This window comes from Chrysemys picta, chromosome 2, assembly GCF_011386835.1.
Source record: "Chrysemys picta bellii isolate R12L10 chromosome 2, ASM1138683v2, whole genome shotgun sequence".
In the NCBI taxonomy this organism is placed as follows: domain Eukaryota; kingdom Metazoa; phylum Chordata; order Testudines; family Emydidae; genus Chrysemys; species Chrysemys picta.
This window is the reverse complement of record NC_088792.1, coordinates 250,808,479-250,825,096: the sequence shown is the minus strand read 5'-3', so window position 1 is coordinate 250,825,096 and position 16,618 is coordinate 250,808,479. Positions and strand designations below refer to the sequence as shown.

At 39.3% G+C, this 16,618-nt stretch overlaps 1 protein-coding gene across 4 annotated transcripts in view; it reads right to left on the bottom strand.

Annotated features, from left to right (window-relative positions):
• Window positions 1-2,817: 2,817 nt before the first annotated feature.
• Window positions 2,818-16,618, bottom strand: part of ERICH5 (glutamate rich 5) — a 29,735-nt gene continuing 15,934 nt past the window's right edge. For 2 of the 4 annotated variants that reach the window (XM_065582163.1, XM_065582162.1), the window contains exons 2-5: window positions 15,765-16,259; window positions 13,238-13,357; window positions 10,815-11,008; window positions 2,818-7,666 (exon numbers count right to left, since the gene is read on the bottom strand). In XM_065582163.1, the coding sequence (XP_065438235.1) occupies window positions 7,658-7,666; window positions 10,815-11,008; window positions 13,238-13,357; window positions 15,765-16,188 (747 nt within the window). In that variant the 5' untranslated portion in view covers window positions 16,189-16,259 and the 3' untranslated portion in view covers window positions 2,818-7,657. Of the gene's footprint in view, window positions 7,667-10,814; window positions 11,009-11,035; window positions 12,802-13,237; window positions 13,358-15,764; window positions 16,260-16,618 lie in introns of those variants that run through there. The other 2 variants (XM_008168351.3, XM_065582164.1) reach the window with 2 other exon arrangements.

The following is a 16,618-nucleotide window of genomic DNA, read 5'->3' as shown; positions in this document are numbered from 1 at the left end:
CAGAGAACAGGTAAGTAAGGGCTCATGAAAAGAAAATTTAACAGCTAAAGGAGTCCAGGAGAGCTGGCAGTTTCTCATAGTTTGTAGCTGTGCCTTTAATAATCTCAGTGCAAATGAAAGGTAGGAAGAATAGTAAGAGGCCAGTATGGCTCTGGCAGGAGCTCTTTAATTACCTGAAAATCAGAATGAATCCCACAAGAAGTGGAAACAGACAACTTGTTAAGAGCATGAAAGAAGGCACACGTATGTAAGGATGAAATCAGAAAGGCTTAGGCACAAAGTGAGTTACACCTAGCAAGGGATATAAAAGGCAAGAAGAAGAGGGTCTATAAATACATTAGGAGCAAGAGAAAGATGAAAGAAAGTGTAGGTCCTCAACTTAATGGGAAGGAGAGCTAATAATTGATTACATCAGGAAGGCTGAGGAGTTTAATGCCTGTTTTGCTACCATCTTCACTAAAAAGGTTAATGGTGACCAGATACTCAATACAATTAATATTAAACAAGGGGGGAGGAATGCAAGCCAAAATAGGGAAAGAACCCGTTAAAGTATGTTTAGATAAGTTAGATGCATTTCATTAGGCCCTGCTGACTTTAACTAGTTCCTTAAGTACCACGGGGTAAGTTTAAGCAATCTCAGAACCACTAGCAATTATCTTCAAGAACTCATGGAGGACAGGTGAGGTCCCAATGAGTATTTATCTTTAAAGCAGGAACCAGGGAACCCAGAGAATTACAGACCAATCAGCATAACTTCAATAAATGAAAAGATACTGGAACAATTAAACAATACTATATCCGAGCGGTTCTCAACGAGGGGGTACACGTACCTCTGGGGGTACACAGAGGCATAGGTGCTGACTCCATAGGTGCTCCGGGGCTGGAGCGCCTATGGGGAAAAATTGGTGGGTGCTTAACACCCACCGGCAGCTCCCTGCCCCAGCTCGCCTCTGCCTCTGCTCTGCCTCCACCTCCTCCCCTGAGCGTGCTGCGTGCCCGCTTTTTCCACCTAGCTCTCAGTGTTTGCAGCACAAATCAGCTGTTTTGCGCGGCAAGTGCTGGGAGGGGAGTGGAGGGGAAACGCGGCGCACTCGGGGAAGAGGCAGGGCCAGGGCAGGGATTTGGGGAAGGGGTCCAATAGGGTAGGGAGGGGGTGGAGTTAGGGCGATGTCTCTGGGGAAGGGGTGGGAATGGGGGTGGGGCAAGGGTGGAGTCAGGGCATGGCCAGGGCCGGGGGGGGGCGTGAGCACCCATCGGCACCAGGGAAGGTTGGCGCCTATGCACAGAGGTATTTCGGGGGTACATCAACTCATTCAGATGTTTGTCTAGTTTTACAACGGACTACATAAAAAGCACTAGCGAAGTCAGTCCAAACTAAAATTTCATACAGACAATGACTTGTTTATACTCCTCTATATACCTATACATTGAAATGTAAGTACAATATTAATATTCCAATTGATTTATTTTATAATTATATGGTAATCTAATCCCAATCATTGGAGGTTTTAAAGAACAGGTTGGACAAACATCTGTCAGGGTTGGTCTAGGTTTACTAAGTCCTGCCTCTGCAGAGAGCTGAACTTAATGACCTCTTGACGTCCCTTCCACCAGTCCTACATTTCTATGAGTCTATGGACATAAAGGCTTTCCAAGGGAGAACTGAAAGGAATATGGTAGCCCTGAGAAAATGGCAGGTGTAATCAATCTTATGTAAACAAATGCTTGTCCCATATAGTGCTTTGATGGCTATAGGCTCAGACTGAGAAAAAGCTTCTATTCTATCCCATAATGGGTGAATGGAAATAATCCTATATGACAGCAAGAATTTTCTTAGGTTCCATGTGTATTTTACTATGATGGCGTTACAGCTGTTGAGAGTGCTTTGAACTAAGATCAGCTCTTTAGGAGTGGGGGATTTTTTTTAACACCTTTAAATACCCTATTCAGACTGTAACTAGATACTGTCATTAATCCAGTTATGTTGCATCTCTGCACTTTATATCAGTAAAACAAATCATATTGCACTATTGCTTAAAATGTAGCCAAGTGTTTGACTACATTTGTGGTTCATTATAAAAAATGTGCAAGAGACAAAATAACCAAACTTAGCCAATTTTATTGCCTAAGGACAAAAGAGTACAGTACGAAAAGGAGAGATACATACTCCTCCTTTAGGAATTCTTATCTCATAGCATATTCACCTTTCACAGTAGGTGTGCTTCCAAGCAACACCCCCAAAACTAGCTACGTTTATAGCAGACCTGTTTACAAATTAACTCTATACATCACCCAAGGCTAAAGTTCACCATTCAGCTTTTTATCTTGTTTTCTTGGGACTACGGTGTGCCCCTTAGCTCTTATTTTTGAACACAACATTCCAAACCAGTTTGACCATCAAGGCACTACCTACCTTTTGCCAGGGTAGAACACCCATATATCTTGCTGCTGCAGTGAAATACCTCCGGGTTGTATATAAATACTGGTTAAGGTTTTAATTTAAGATGCAGCTGGATGAAAGAATATGCACTAGAGGTCAGTGATGATGCATGTCAAACCCTTTGTAAGAAATGTGTTAAGTATTTTTATGTACTTGGTGAATTACCATTTCTACAGGAAATCTGGGGGAAAAAAATCCAAATGCTGAAAGTAACTTTTTTTTTTTTTTAAACCTACAAAAGAGGTTTAGCTTTGCAGAACTCCTTGCAAATTCAGGGCCCAAATTTGTATCTCTACAGCAAAAGAAATCTAATTTAAAATAAAGATTTTGATTTACTATTAAAGTAGTTCTTCAAAAAACAGTCAATCAGTCTTAAATGTGTTTAAACATTTTATTTTTAAAATTAAATTACAATATACTTAAAATCACCTCATTTTATTTTTACAGAAGGCAAAAAGAGCAAGAACACTTCTATGATGTTTTAATCCAAAATTCTTCAGTATGAAAAATGGGTATCATAAGTATATCATTTTGTCATTTTTAGGCCTTAATCCAGCAAAGTACATAAACACAGGAGTAGTCATATTGATTTCAATGGGATTATTATTAATGTGTTTAAAGCTGAGCACTTACATAAGGGCATTCCTGGTTTGGGGACATAACATGCACAATATTAACAATTCAGTTTGCAATATGCAGTTATAACACATCATTTACCATTTTAACACTAGTTAAATCTTTTTTTAAAAAAGTGCTTAAATGTGATTGAGCTATAAGATTGGGAGGATTAGATTTTTATTGGTGAATGTCAGTAAAGGTCAATTTCACTGTACACACAGAAACTGATGGGAAAATATTTCCATCAATGATAATGAACATGTACAGATAGGCAAAGTAAGAAAAAATACTACATGGGAACTTATTAGAGTTTGATTTTAGGAGATTTCCTGTGATGCTGACAATTTGTGTTTTAACAGTTATAAAGCTTTAACTTTTTGAATCAACATCCACGGTCATTAAATAATTATTGTCTGACTCGCCCTATCAGCTGATACTCCCATCCCATATTTTTCCACAACTGTGAAAATTTAAAAATCAATAAAAATATAAAATGTCAAAATTATATATATTAAAAAAAAGAATCAAATTCTGCCAAGCCTACTTATCTAATAAATTAATTTGAAGGTAAAACAAATTTTAAATAAGTTTCTGCTACAGTGTGTTCTTTAATATTTCCCCCAAATAGTTAAATTCCCTAGAGCTTGAACAAAGCAGAAATAAAAATCCATATACATAATCTAACTTTCATAAAACTACCATCCTTGTCAAAATTACTAACTAATCCTCAACTGAGAGCACCTATATGCTTAGAGCAGCGGTTCTCAAACTGAGAGTTCAGACCGCAAAGTGGGTCACAACCCTGTTTTAATGGGGTCGCCAAGGCTAACAGACTTGCTGGGACCCGGGGCTGAAGCCGAAGCCGAAGACTCAGCGCTGAGGCCCAAGTCTTAGGGCTTCAGCCCTAGCGGCAGGGCTCAGGCTTTGGCTTCAGCCCTGGGGAGCAGGGCTCGTGGTACAGGCCCCCTTCCTGGGGCTGAAGCCTTCAGGCTTTGGCTTTGCACCCCCTGCCCAGGGCAGTGAAGCTCAGGCTCGGGTGGGCTCAGACTTCAGTCCCCCCTCCAGGGGTTGTGTAGTAATTTTTGTCAGAAAGGGGTTGCGGTGCAATGAAGTTTGAGAACCCCGGGCTTAGAGCACCTCACCCTTCTTGATATCAACAGCAACTACCATATTTATTTGAAAAGACATTATATGAAATATCCGAATCTGGCTAAGCAGACTGCAAAATAGTTCTGTAAGCAAGGGACATTCTCATTGTGTTCCTAAGACGATATATGCATGTGCACACATAGTGGATAAGGTCCAAACTTAACAATAAAGGACACCCAGGAAGAGGCTAAATGAACAATCTTCCTACCAGATCTTGCTCATGAACGTGGATATTCCTAAGGTTACCCTTGCTAACCTGTCCCTGACCCTCATTCCCTCTGGCATGAAGTGATACACAAACCCTTGGTTGGAGCGAATAGGACTCATTAGATCTGTCTATCAGCATGAGTCAATTTTATGCCAAGTCCAAGGACCTGACACTAGATCTTTCTACAAATGTTTCTGAAAATGGCTTTTCAGACTGAAATAGACAAAAAAAAATCTCCTTTAAGGTGCACAGGCATAACTCCGTAGGTAGGCCTTGTAAACATATCACACCAGCAAATACGAACATTAACCTTTAACATGGTGTAATTACTATTTGATCCAAGAACCAATATCTGTCCTCAGCAACCCCCTTGATTTCACTGTGATTGCAGAGGTGTATGTCAGGACATAATTTGGCCCTCTGGGCCTTAGCTGTGCATAGATGCTTGTAAGGTAACAGTGTTTACATTGGTATCTTACAGAACATTGGCATTACTAGCACTAGAATGTTAGTGCTTGTCTTATTTCTGGAGGTAGCGATAGAGTAATTTGGACAGTAAAAATAGTTTTTGTGGCAGTTTATTGTTTTCCACATACAATCAGAAAAGCTCTTCTGCTTTTAGAATGGATGGGATGAAGTAACATCTATGCTAACTATAATCAAGAAGTACACAAGGAAGTGACTGTGTTTGAGGAAGGCAAGTATTGCTGAGACATTGGCAGACTCACAGTCCTTTTTCTTCCAATTAAAAATTGCTAAATGATTTCAAAAAAGTTGTGTGGTGTGACGTATATGGATGTTTTCACTTGTTTCTTTGAAGAGGCCACTGATATGCAGTTAGAAAGCTTATGCTCTAATAAATCTGTTAGTCTCTAAGGTGCCACAAGTACTCCTGTTCTTTTTGCGGATACAGACTAACACGGCTGCTACTCTGAAACCGGTAATGAGATTGTGCAGTCTATAGGTTATCTTAATTATTTATAAAGTTACATTTTAAAAGCTAACGAAGCTGCTGCTGCTACTATTTCTGGTCTTGCTGACTGGAATGCCTACTATTAATTACTATTAGTATATTTAAATCCTTTAAAATGTTTAATATTTCTGTGCCAATATTGGAACTGTGTATCAGAAAAAAGTAACCAGGGGCAGTTGCTTTGATTTGATTTTAGTCCATATTCGAGAACTAGTAAAAAGGCCCCAGCAACATCGAACCACAGAAATTAAAAAAAAAAACTAAAAAAAAAACAACAACAAAAAAACCCCATGCATTTTAGCTGAGTTTTGTAAAAGCTGCAGCATTTTTAAAACAGCAGCATATTCAGTAGAAAATTTAACTGATTACATTTGTTTCATCTATGGAATTGCAAAGAACATAGAACCCCATAAAACAACTGTGACTTGATACAACATGTAGGCTGCAGATAAGGAAAATGGGTATTTCCAACCTAAAATTGGTGGTGTTTCCTATCTTAATCAAAACATAGTTAATTTCAATAGTCTGAACAGGACATTAAGAAATAGAAGACTGTAAGAAATAACACAGCAAACATGACCAATATTAGCTGAAGTGAAAAATTAAAAGGCAGTGGATATAAATCTAAATATTTAACACAAACCAAAGCCAGCTGGAGTCAGATGTGCACACACAATGCAGACTTTGTCTCTAAGTAGTTTATAAATTGTGTTTATCTTTAACACTTATGTGAAGACCTCCTAAATGGAGCCAATAAGTGCTCACCCATTCTGAAAAACCTCATCTTTCCTCCCCGACTGCAGTCCTCTGATTTCTTATGCCAAAGAGTTTTGCCAACACAGTCCCAGCGATAATCAGTAGTGTCTTTCTTCCTGTTCGGTATCAGGACAGATATATCCTCTATCACATCCATGAAATCAGCTGTTTCAAGGCTTGTTTCCACAGGAAGTTTATGTTGAAAGGCTTCATTGTTCAACTTCAGCTTCAGGAGCAGTATTTAACATGTTGTAAACCAAGTAAGAATCCACACAGTATAATTTTTTTTTAAAGATAACACTATCAGGAAAATGTGGCTAGAATGTTTATAATTATTTTATTTTATCATTATTTTAGAAACTATACAGTGTCTAAATGTAATTTTATTAATAATTTGTATCCATCTGAGTTTTAGTAATTGCAAAGTTTCTTTTTGTACTTCCTTAGGTGTGCCAGGACTGATACTATGAGCATAAAATATATAATAAAATATAAAATATTTTAAATGCTTTCTTCCACTGCAATAGTTCTTCCACTGCAATAGTTACCAAGTGTATGTGCTACTGCTATCCTATCGGTAACTTTTTTTTTAAAGTCACCAAAAGACATTTGTTATCAGACGGTGTCACATGCTATGTATTCTTTATCTTCTTGAAAAACTGACTGTTGCATCTAGCCAGGTCCTGTTAAATGGGTGCTATCAGGTCCTAATCCTGTACATATCTACGCACTAGAGTATCTTGATAAATATGAGTAGTCCATGCACTCATTGAAACTACTCACCTGTGTAAGGTTTGGGATCAGGACTGGACCTATGTTTCTGATCTCAATCTAGCACTAACATTGAAAAAACATGCAGTACAGGCGAGTCTCATCTTACGCGCATTTAACATGCGCGAATTCAGCTTTGCGCGGTCGGCAAAAAACAAAAACAAAAAAAGAGAAAAATAACAATTTGAATACTGTACCTGTAGTGCAGGTGATTCTGCCTGCCATTACACTCCATGTAATTTTGACTATACGTGATTTTCGCTTTACGCACTGACAGCGGAACGTAACTCCAGCGTAAGATGAGACTCGCCTGTACTGTATCTTTTGCATCCTGTATAATGCTAGTTGATACCAATTATAACAGTGTCCCTCAGATTGATTTTAAGTTACTCATTTTAACCTGGAAAACTCTTAAATGAAGATTGAGCAGATAGACTGTTTTATATGACAATTCTTTCCAATCTATTAGCAGTGTATAGAAGGCACTCTATGGCAGATAAGTAAAAAGTTCATACATTTCAATTACTTGTTGAAGTCTTGGCAACTTGACTTCAGGAAAAATACTTAATTTTTTTTTTTTTTGGTGCCCTTTGTTAATGCTTGTAGCGAAGTCCATAAAAGCTTTTTTAAAATCCTGATAATTTTCCCCCCAAAAGCCATTAGATTAAAGAATGTTCATTTGAACAGATGATAGGACCAAGAAGAGGAAGTCCATATAGACCTGACTCTCATTCCTCGTTATTCATTGCCTCTGAAATAGATATATAAAAAAAAGTTAACTTGTGATGCACTGAATATTAAAATATATATTAAAGGGAGACTGTCATCTTGAGAGCCCCTTTAAATAATTCGTCCTGAATAGTTTGCCCCTTTGCTAATATATTTGGAAGGATCTTTTGGGAGGGCCTGAGAAAACCACTATCCAACCTCAGCAATCCCCACCTCCTCCATCCCCCCTCCTCTTTGTGCATGTACCTACTGTGATGCTGCACTGCATATGTTCTATGGAAATATGCTTATAGGTGTGAATATGATGTAACAAATATGCTTTATACAAAAGGTCTCTTGTAAGGTATCATTACAAAGCTTATAATCTACTGAATATATTCCTCCTATTTGTACGTATGTATCGTTCTTGTATCTGAAGCTAGAAATATGAAGTATAACTCTGAGGTCCTATTGTAAATAGGCAAAGTGTGGGCCATTAATGGTGGTTTGGAAGCTTGATGGCTCCCATTGACTAGGACAATTGGTTGTAAATGGTCTGTTTACTTGCAAACCTTCGTCGGTGCGTGTGGGCCAGCCCTGGAAGAATGGAGGCTGGGGTCTCACAGGACATGTGAACTTGTCACCTGATACGGGAATCCATCTTAAACCTGGTGCTTTTCCCAGTTAGAAGGAGGGGTGGGAACCCAGAGAGACAAAAGATTCCCACCTTGTGCCAAAGATATAAAAGGGGGTGGAACAGAACAAAGGGGGCGCCCAATCATGAGAACACCCCTGCATTCCACCTAAGATGTCTGCTTGAACTAACAAGGACTGTACCAGGGGAAAGGATTGGGCCCAGACTAGGAAGGAGTCTAGACTGTGAAAGAAGCTTATTGGAACATCTCTGAGGGTGAGATTTTACCTGTAATCAGTTTCTTAATGTATTAGGCTTAGACTTGCATGTTTTTGCTTTATTTTGCTTGGTAACTTACTTTGTTCTGTCTGTTATTACTTTAATCCTAGTTTTTATACTTAATAAAATCACTTGTTTATTAATTAACCCAGAGTAAGTGATTAATTACCTGGGGGAGCAAACAGCTGTGCATATCTCTCTATCTGTGTTATAGAGGGCGGACAATTTATGAGTTTACCCTGTATAAGCTTTATACAGAGCAAAACGGATTTATTTGGGGTTTGGATGCCATTGGAAACTGGGTGTCTGGGTGCTGGAGATAGGTGACCTGCTGAGCAATTTTTGGTTAAAGTTTGCAGCTTTGGGGGCGTGGCCCAGACCTGGGTCTGTGTTGCAGCAGGCTAGCGTGTCTGGCTCAACAAGGCAGGGTTCTGAAGTCCCAAGCTGGCAGGGAAAATGGGCTCAGAGGTAATTCCAGCACATCAGGTGACAGTCCCAAGGGGGTCTCTGTGACTGAACCGTCACACCTACATTCTCAATTTTAGTTGCACTGCTGCTGTTACTAGCAAATACCCTCCTGCAAAGATTGGGAAAGAGCAGGTATGTGAAAGGTGCTTTTAGATCACTGCATGAAATAGACCATAAACAAACCAGTGACCATAAACAAACCAGTGACTTGCATCTGAAGAAGTGAGGTTCTTACCCACGAAAGCTTATGCTCCCAGTACTTCTGTTAGTCTCAAAGGTGCCACAGGACCCTCTGTTGCTTTTTACAGATTCAGACTAACACGGCTATCCCTCTGATACTTGAAACCAGTGACACTGGTCACACACAAATGAGCAGCTCGAGGGGGAATCCATGTGGGTACACTGTTGTGTACTGCACCAACCACAATCTGAGCTTGCTATTTTAGATCTCAAAAAAAAATTATCCCTATCTTTCTAAAAAACAATTTATTTTTAAAGACATAATAACTATCCATGACGTTGCTGTCATATATTGGGACTACATGTTGCTAATGCCTTTGAGATATTGGATTGGTCCTGTATACTGGTTGCTAGTCAAGCCAGAGAACTGAAGGCAATTATCGAAAATTATCAGAGGAACATAGGAATTCACATGCTGCATCAGACTCAAGGGTCATCTAGTCCAGTATCGTGTCTCTGACATTGGCTTATTATAGCCATATAAATGTCTAATCTCTTTTTGAATCTTGCCAAATTCTTAGTCTCAATGACTTCCTGTGGCAGTGAGTTCCACAGTTTAATTACACATTGTACAACAAAGTATTACCTTTTACAAGTTTTGAATTTCCCACCTTTTAATTTCATGGAATAGTCCCTTGGTTTTGTGTTATGAGAGAGGGAAAACAGACGTTCTCACTCTACCTTTTCTAGATCATTCATTATTTTATAAACTTTCATCACGTCCTCTCTTATTCATATCCTAAGGTAACAATCCCTATCTTTTTTAACTCTTCATATGAGATTTTTCAATACCCTTGATCATTCTTGTCACCCTTCTATGAATCCCCTCTGATTCTGCAATATCTTTGTTGAAATGAGGTGATCAGTGCCACACACAGTATTCCAGATAAAGCCACACCATGCACTGATTCATATAACAGCATTATATTCTTTGTACTATTCATCATCGCATTCCTTATGCATCCTAACATATTGTTTGCTTTTTTGACCGTAGCTGCACATTGAGCAGAGGTCTTCATTGAACTGTCGTCAATGAAAATGAGGCTTTGCAAAAGCTAAGTGCTATGCTGAAACGCATAGCATGAAAGGCAACTTCTGGCCACTTTGTCCAAAAACGTATCCTTAGAGATGACATATTTGAAGTAGAAAACATTTCTGGATCTTTAGAGGCAAAGCTGTCATTGAACACAGATGCCATATTCACCAGACTACAGCAGTCACCACACATATGGTTTCAATGCTTTGGTTCTACACAGTGGCTTAGCTATTTTAAAAAAATGAATTGGCATGTTATGGCATTGTACAAACTGACAATGTACTAGATCACATTACACAGGTGTGAAAGGAAGTGAGTGCCCTATGTCGGAAGTCGCCTCCATAATAGCACTTAAATATCAAATCTGCAACAAATGGCAATGTTTACGCACATTTACCAAAACTTCTTAACCACTATGCTACATGCCTTTCAGGATTTATTGCTCTTGGTGAAAAGCTCTTTTCATTATCCTATAACACTGCAACGTACAAGATGGTCACAGTGAACTTAACTGAAGCAAATCTATGCACATACATGATTAAACCATGATCCAGAACTTGCTGCAGTTGTGAGTAACATCTTATTCAGCCCACGGAGGCTACTCTCTATTGGCTTGAAGGGGGACCAGTAATCAACACATTCCTGGACATTATCACAATAAGCGTTCAACAGCACCAGCAGGTAGCAATACGGGAGGACTGGACCAGTGCTATTCTGCATGATCAGATCTAGATTTTAAGACAGATTGACATTAACCAGATTATTATTTAAGGTGCTAGAATTTTCATGTGAATTTAAAATAAATTATTACATGGTCTCAGTTCTGTTTAGTGACACCCAGACAGGCTAAAACAAAGAAAATAAAAAGGAGAAGCCCTGGCACAATAGTCCAAACCAGGACACGCAGAATGAGAGAAATACCTCTGGAAAATCACAGCAGCAACAATATTACATTTTTAATTTAATTGCGAGAATGAGATTTAATTTAATTGAGAGAATGAGATTTAATAATTTAATAGCTCAAATTCAGGCAATCCTGTTTTCTTATCAGACAACCAGATTTAAAGTCTTAACTATATGCAGACAAGTAAACAGAATTGTTTTCCTCCTCTGTGCCTGGAGGACCACGTGGCTTTAGCTTTATGGGAAAGACTAGGCCGTGCTAGTATTTGTACTTGGAATCTGAAGAAGCTAGGAACCTCGAAAATATAGGTTTTCTGCTCAGAGAAAGGATGGTTCAGTGGTTAAGGTGCTAACCTAGGACGCAGGAGATCTGAGTCCAATTTCCTACTGCACCACCTAGTACACCTCTACCTCGATATAACGCTGTCCTTGGGAGCCAAAAAATCTTACCGCGTTATAGGTGAAACCGCGTTATATTGAGCTTGCTTTGATCCACTGGTGTGTGCAGCCCCACCCCCCGGAGCACTGCTTTACCGCATTATATCCGAATTCATGTTATATCAGGTCACATTATATCGAGGTAGAGGTGTATGTGACCTTGGACAAGTCACTTAGTCTCTCTGTGCTTCAGTTCCTCATCTGTAAAATAGAGATAATGGTATTTTCCTGCCTCACGGGGGTATTGCAAGGAGAGTGTGAGATGTTCAGGTAATACAGTACCGGCGGCATATAAGTACCTTAGATTGATATTGCTTGTACACAAGAGGAAGCTACCCTCCCAAACTATTCAATACTCATTCTTTATTCTGGACATACCCACAATTTGAGTTTCTCTACAATATCCTACAGCTGAACAGTCAAAGACCTCATAATAAAGGCTTCAAGAATCACCCTCTTTAAAATAAGAGTAATCTATTGTCTAGTGTGCATATGGCTATTTCTTTTCCACAGTATACTCCTGAGTCCTCTGGCTCCTTTTGATCATATAGATTTCCGTTTTTAGAGAAATTCACTATCATATTCCTAAGGTCTTAGGGTTTGATCCATCAGCTCTTAAACAAGTAGTTCTTAGTCATGTGAATAGTCCAATCAGAATGATCAGGACTACTCATTTGACTAATAGCTATTTGTGGGAGTAAGAGTTTGCAGGAACAGGTCCTAAGAGCCAGATTTTTAAAGGTATTTAAGCACCTAAAGATACAGACAGGCATGTAGTGGGATTTTCAAAAATCAATGGCAGTTAGGCACCTGAGTGCTTTTGAAAACCCCATGAGGAGCCTATCTGGGTCTTTAGGCACTTAAATACCTCTAAAAATCTGGCCTTAAGTGACCGGCTTCCATTAAAGTTAATATGGGACTCTCTGTTTAACAGCAAGGGGGAGGAAATACCTCCCAAGAAGTGCCTGTGCGATGATGGAAATTAAAGATGTATAATTTGTGTAAATGAGTGTAAAGTTAAATTCTTCCGGAGTTATGTTCTTATCTCCCTACATTTATTATTTTTCATTTATTTGTTTTTAAACACTCTCTCATCAGCTAATGCTTTCTATTTACCCACATGATTGCACTGACTCTGGAATTTGCACTTATCCTAGTGTTATGTTGCTGAATTCAGCTGCTAATAACAAAAAGCAGGAGGTTCTAAAATGAAGGATCATCATGGAAAGGAAATCTCAGAGTTGTGATAATAAACTATTCATAAGAACAAGTCTAGCAAATAGTAACTATGGGATTCATGCTCTTAATGAAACATCTAATTTTCCAGGCCTGTGCATTAGAGAAAGTCTACCATTTTTGCCAAACGGGGAATGATTTACTGGTTATAGGAACATTATATAAATGAGACCTGATAGAACGCACACCTTACACGTGATTGCTACCAAAAAAAAAAAAACCCATCTTTTAAGATAAATATGCCTCCTGTGTTAAAATCAGAAGGCACCAGCTGCAAATTGAGAATGCAATGATAATGCAAGATATGTTCATTAACATTGCAAACCTTTCTGTCTCTTAAATGATAATACACATGGTCCTTCACTTCTCTGTCAACATACCTATCTCTGTTGCTGCTGTAGCATCCACAGCTTCTCCTGTTTCTTCTTCTTCTTTTGTTTCAGTCCCCTCACTTACTAGCTCACTGTGCTTCTCAGTTTCCACTTTTTCTCCCGTCTCACCTGGAAACAGTAACCATGGATATCAAATTAGGATACCCTTAACCAGTATTAAGTGCCCTCAGCTCTTTTCTGCATGGCTGACTGGTTTTGTCAGCCCTGCAATAGCTTTTATAGACACAGAAATACATCAACTGAATGAATCAATAGATAAGAGACATTCAAATGCAACTTACAATTGTGGAGGTAAAATGCTCCTGCTTCACTTGTTATTCAGAGCACTCTGACCTGAGGCTTGATGTCATATTTAAACTGGTTTTGTTTTCTTATGTAACTATGATTTTTACTGTAAACTTTTAATATAGATATTGTTATCAAGATCATAAATATATAACCTTAAGTCAACAACACAAATAAAAAAAGTGGTAGCGTCCAATTCCGATTGAAATATAAAACTAATTATTTGACTCACTGTCATCCTTCTTAGTAGTATCAGTGAAGTACGAAAATAAAAAAAACATGCTGTAAATAAATAGAGGAGCCCAATCATCACAAAATACATGGAAAGAACCCTCCTCCCTGTGCGTGTGCGAGCACACACACAAATTAACAGTATGTGGAAGAGTACCATTTTGAGACAGACATCAGCAAAACTGTACACAGAGTTTGTTCAAAAAGGAATCCTGCTTTGAGATGAAGGGGAACAACAATGAATAGATGGTCAAAATAACCCCCATATCAGTCCTTCAAACAATCAATCAGTTTCTTGATTTTAAAAATGTCCCAATACAGGATCCATGCTACATGGATTACTAGATGATGTTCTGCTTCCAATATCATGCCAGTAAACTAATAAGGGCCAGTTAATGGAATAATCAAGTAATCAACCTAACTAAGTCAGCCATATAACTTTTATGCAACACAAGTATTTTATTCTAGTAATTTAACACGTATAGAGATAAATTACCATCTCATGAAGAAATAGACTCCAAATTCTCTTAAACAAGAATACATAAGAGTGGAGAAGGCAGCACCTGTACTTCAGATATTCCTATGTGAGGTGTAAGGTTCACAACACAGATTCAGGACAGCCAACACATTTATGGGTGGTGACGCTACATATCCAAGTGACTGCATGTACCATTAAGTTCTGCTTGAAGAAGTGACCTTTCCGCCTCTTCAGCAGGAATGTTCAGTGGGAGAGGCTGTTGGTGGCATGCTCTCCTACAGAGAACATGCCTTTTGTGCCACCCATCTGTGCTTCCCTAGGGAATGCCTCTCCATGAAGCATCCAATTCTTTAATGAGTAATTGCCACTTATTATTTGACACCTAATCCCTAATTTAAGATACTCTGCCAGTGAGAAACCCAATCCATGCACGGGATACTCTGCCCTCATGTGTAAATACTCCCTTGACTCTCTGACTCACTGAGCAGCTTCCTCCTGAGATAACTTACTCCCCCTTGCACTCTCCCCTTCCATGAGGTCCCCAGGCCCTCAATGCATATTCCACCTTTGCGAGGCACTGCAAATACTCTCTGTTAGGCACCCACACTCCCTGATATGATTTTTCTCCCCAGATATCTACTTTTCCTCTTCTTTGAGAAACCATACCCCATGCTCCTCCTTTTCTTACACTCATATCTCCTGTGCTTTTCTGCTTCTCTAGCAGCTAGCCCTGTAAAATGGCCCTTCTGCCCATTCCCCCGCCCCCACCTTGTCTCTTTTTTTTTTTAATTGGTAGAACACCACCACAATAGAAAGCAGAACTCTGTATTATAAGGCCAAATGCATCCCTGGTGTAACTCAAATAGAGTTACACCAGGGAGAAATATGCCCCACAGTATAATAACTGAGAGCATAGCAAAGACTACTTCTGCTATCCTCTCTCAAAGAGACCCATTGACTCCCTGCAAGGTAAAAGGACTTTCTATGCAGTTAGCTTGATGCCCGTGTTACTTACACTTCTAGAATAACTACATCCAGCAATCTATAAGTGCTTTACAAATAAACTATACATGGAACGACCCTTCCTTTCTACAGCTTGCTGAGATCCCACTCCCCCCACAAGGATAACACTGCAATAATATTTACATCAGCTATGTAGTGAAATGGATATGGCATTTATGGATATTGAGCAATAATACTTTACAAAGAAACACCCCATAGCACTTAAATGAAGAGTCTAAGGGATGTTTTATCTAACCAGAAAACACAGAGTGTGAAATGAAGTAGCACAGTCAACAACTGGTAGTGCTGAGAGGCTTTATTACAGTTATTACAATTTTGACTTCTGTGCATGAGGCTTTCCCAGCCACATTCTTTCATATAATACAGTGTCAGAACTCTGTGGACTAAATTCTGCCCTCACACACTCATGTGCAACATTGACTGAAGTCAACAGGACTTGTACACAAGTCTCTGAAGGCAGAATTTGGCCTCCTGAATCTGCAAAAGCACAAATATTACCCTCAATGAGTTGGTCCTCTTCGTTACTTTGTACTTTCCTGACGATTTCTGTTACAGGGCTGACACTTCCCTCTGCAGGCGGCGGTATCCCAGTGCCCTCTGTCGGTCCGGCAGGCGGCGGTATCCCAGTGCCCTCTGTCGGTCCGGCAGGCGGCGGTATCCCAGTGCCCTCTGTCGGTCCGGCAGGCGGCGGTATCCCAGTGCCCTCTGTCGGTCCGGCAGGCAGCGGTATCCCAGTGTGTTCCGCTGGTGGTCCAGTGCCCTCCAGTGGTTCTGCAGCCAGCGGTTGAGTGCCCTCCAGATCCACTCTTTTATAGTTAGAATTTACACATTCTGCTGGTGCTGGAATCAAAACTTCTGGCTCCTCTGCTGGATGATTCTCACTAGGTTTTGTCTCCTCAGGTGTAAGAGCCACCTCCTCCATTGGGTCTAACTTTGTCTGGTCAGGTATAGTTTCATTTTCCTCTGTGGTTGGAAAGTTTTCATCTGAAGTAGCTTTTATTTATTGTAATAAAAAGAAAAGAGAAAATATTACATTAATGAACAAGTGTTTAAAATAGATCAGTATTAAACTAGGATAGCACTTGTACAATTATGTCGCAACTAGAGCTTGGTGAAATGCTTTTGGTGAATAGTAAATTTGCTGAAAAATGCATTTTTCAGGGCACCAAAACTATCTGCCAATTCAGGTCCAATTCAGCCAATAGTTTTGGCCAAAGAAGGAAAAAAATCAGAGCTGTCAATTAATCAGTTAACACAAGTGATTAACACAAAACAATTTAAGTAGATTTAAAAAATAGTTATGATGATTATGTAAAACAATGTAAAACTTTTGCGCCTACAAGTCCACTTAG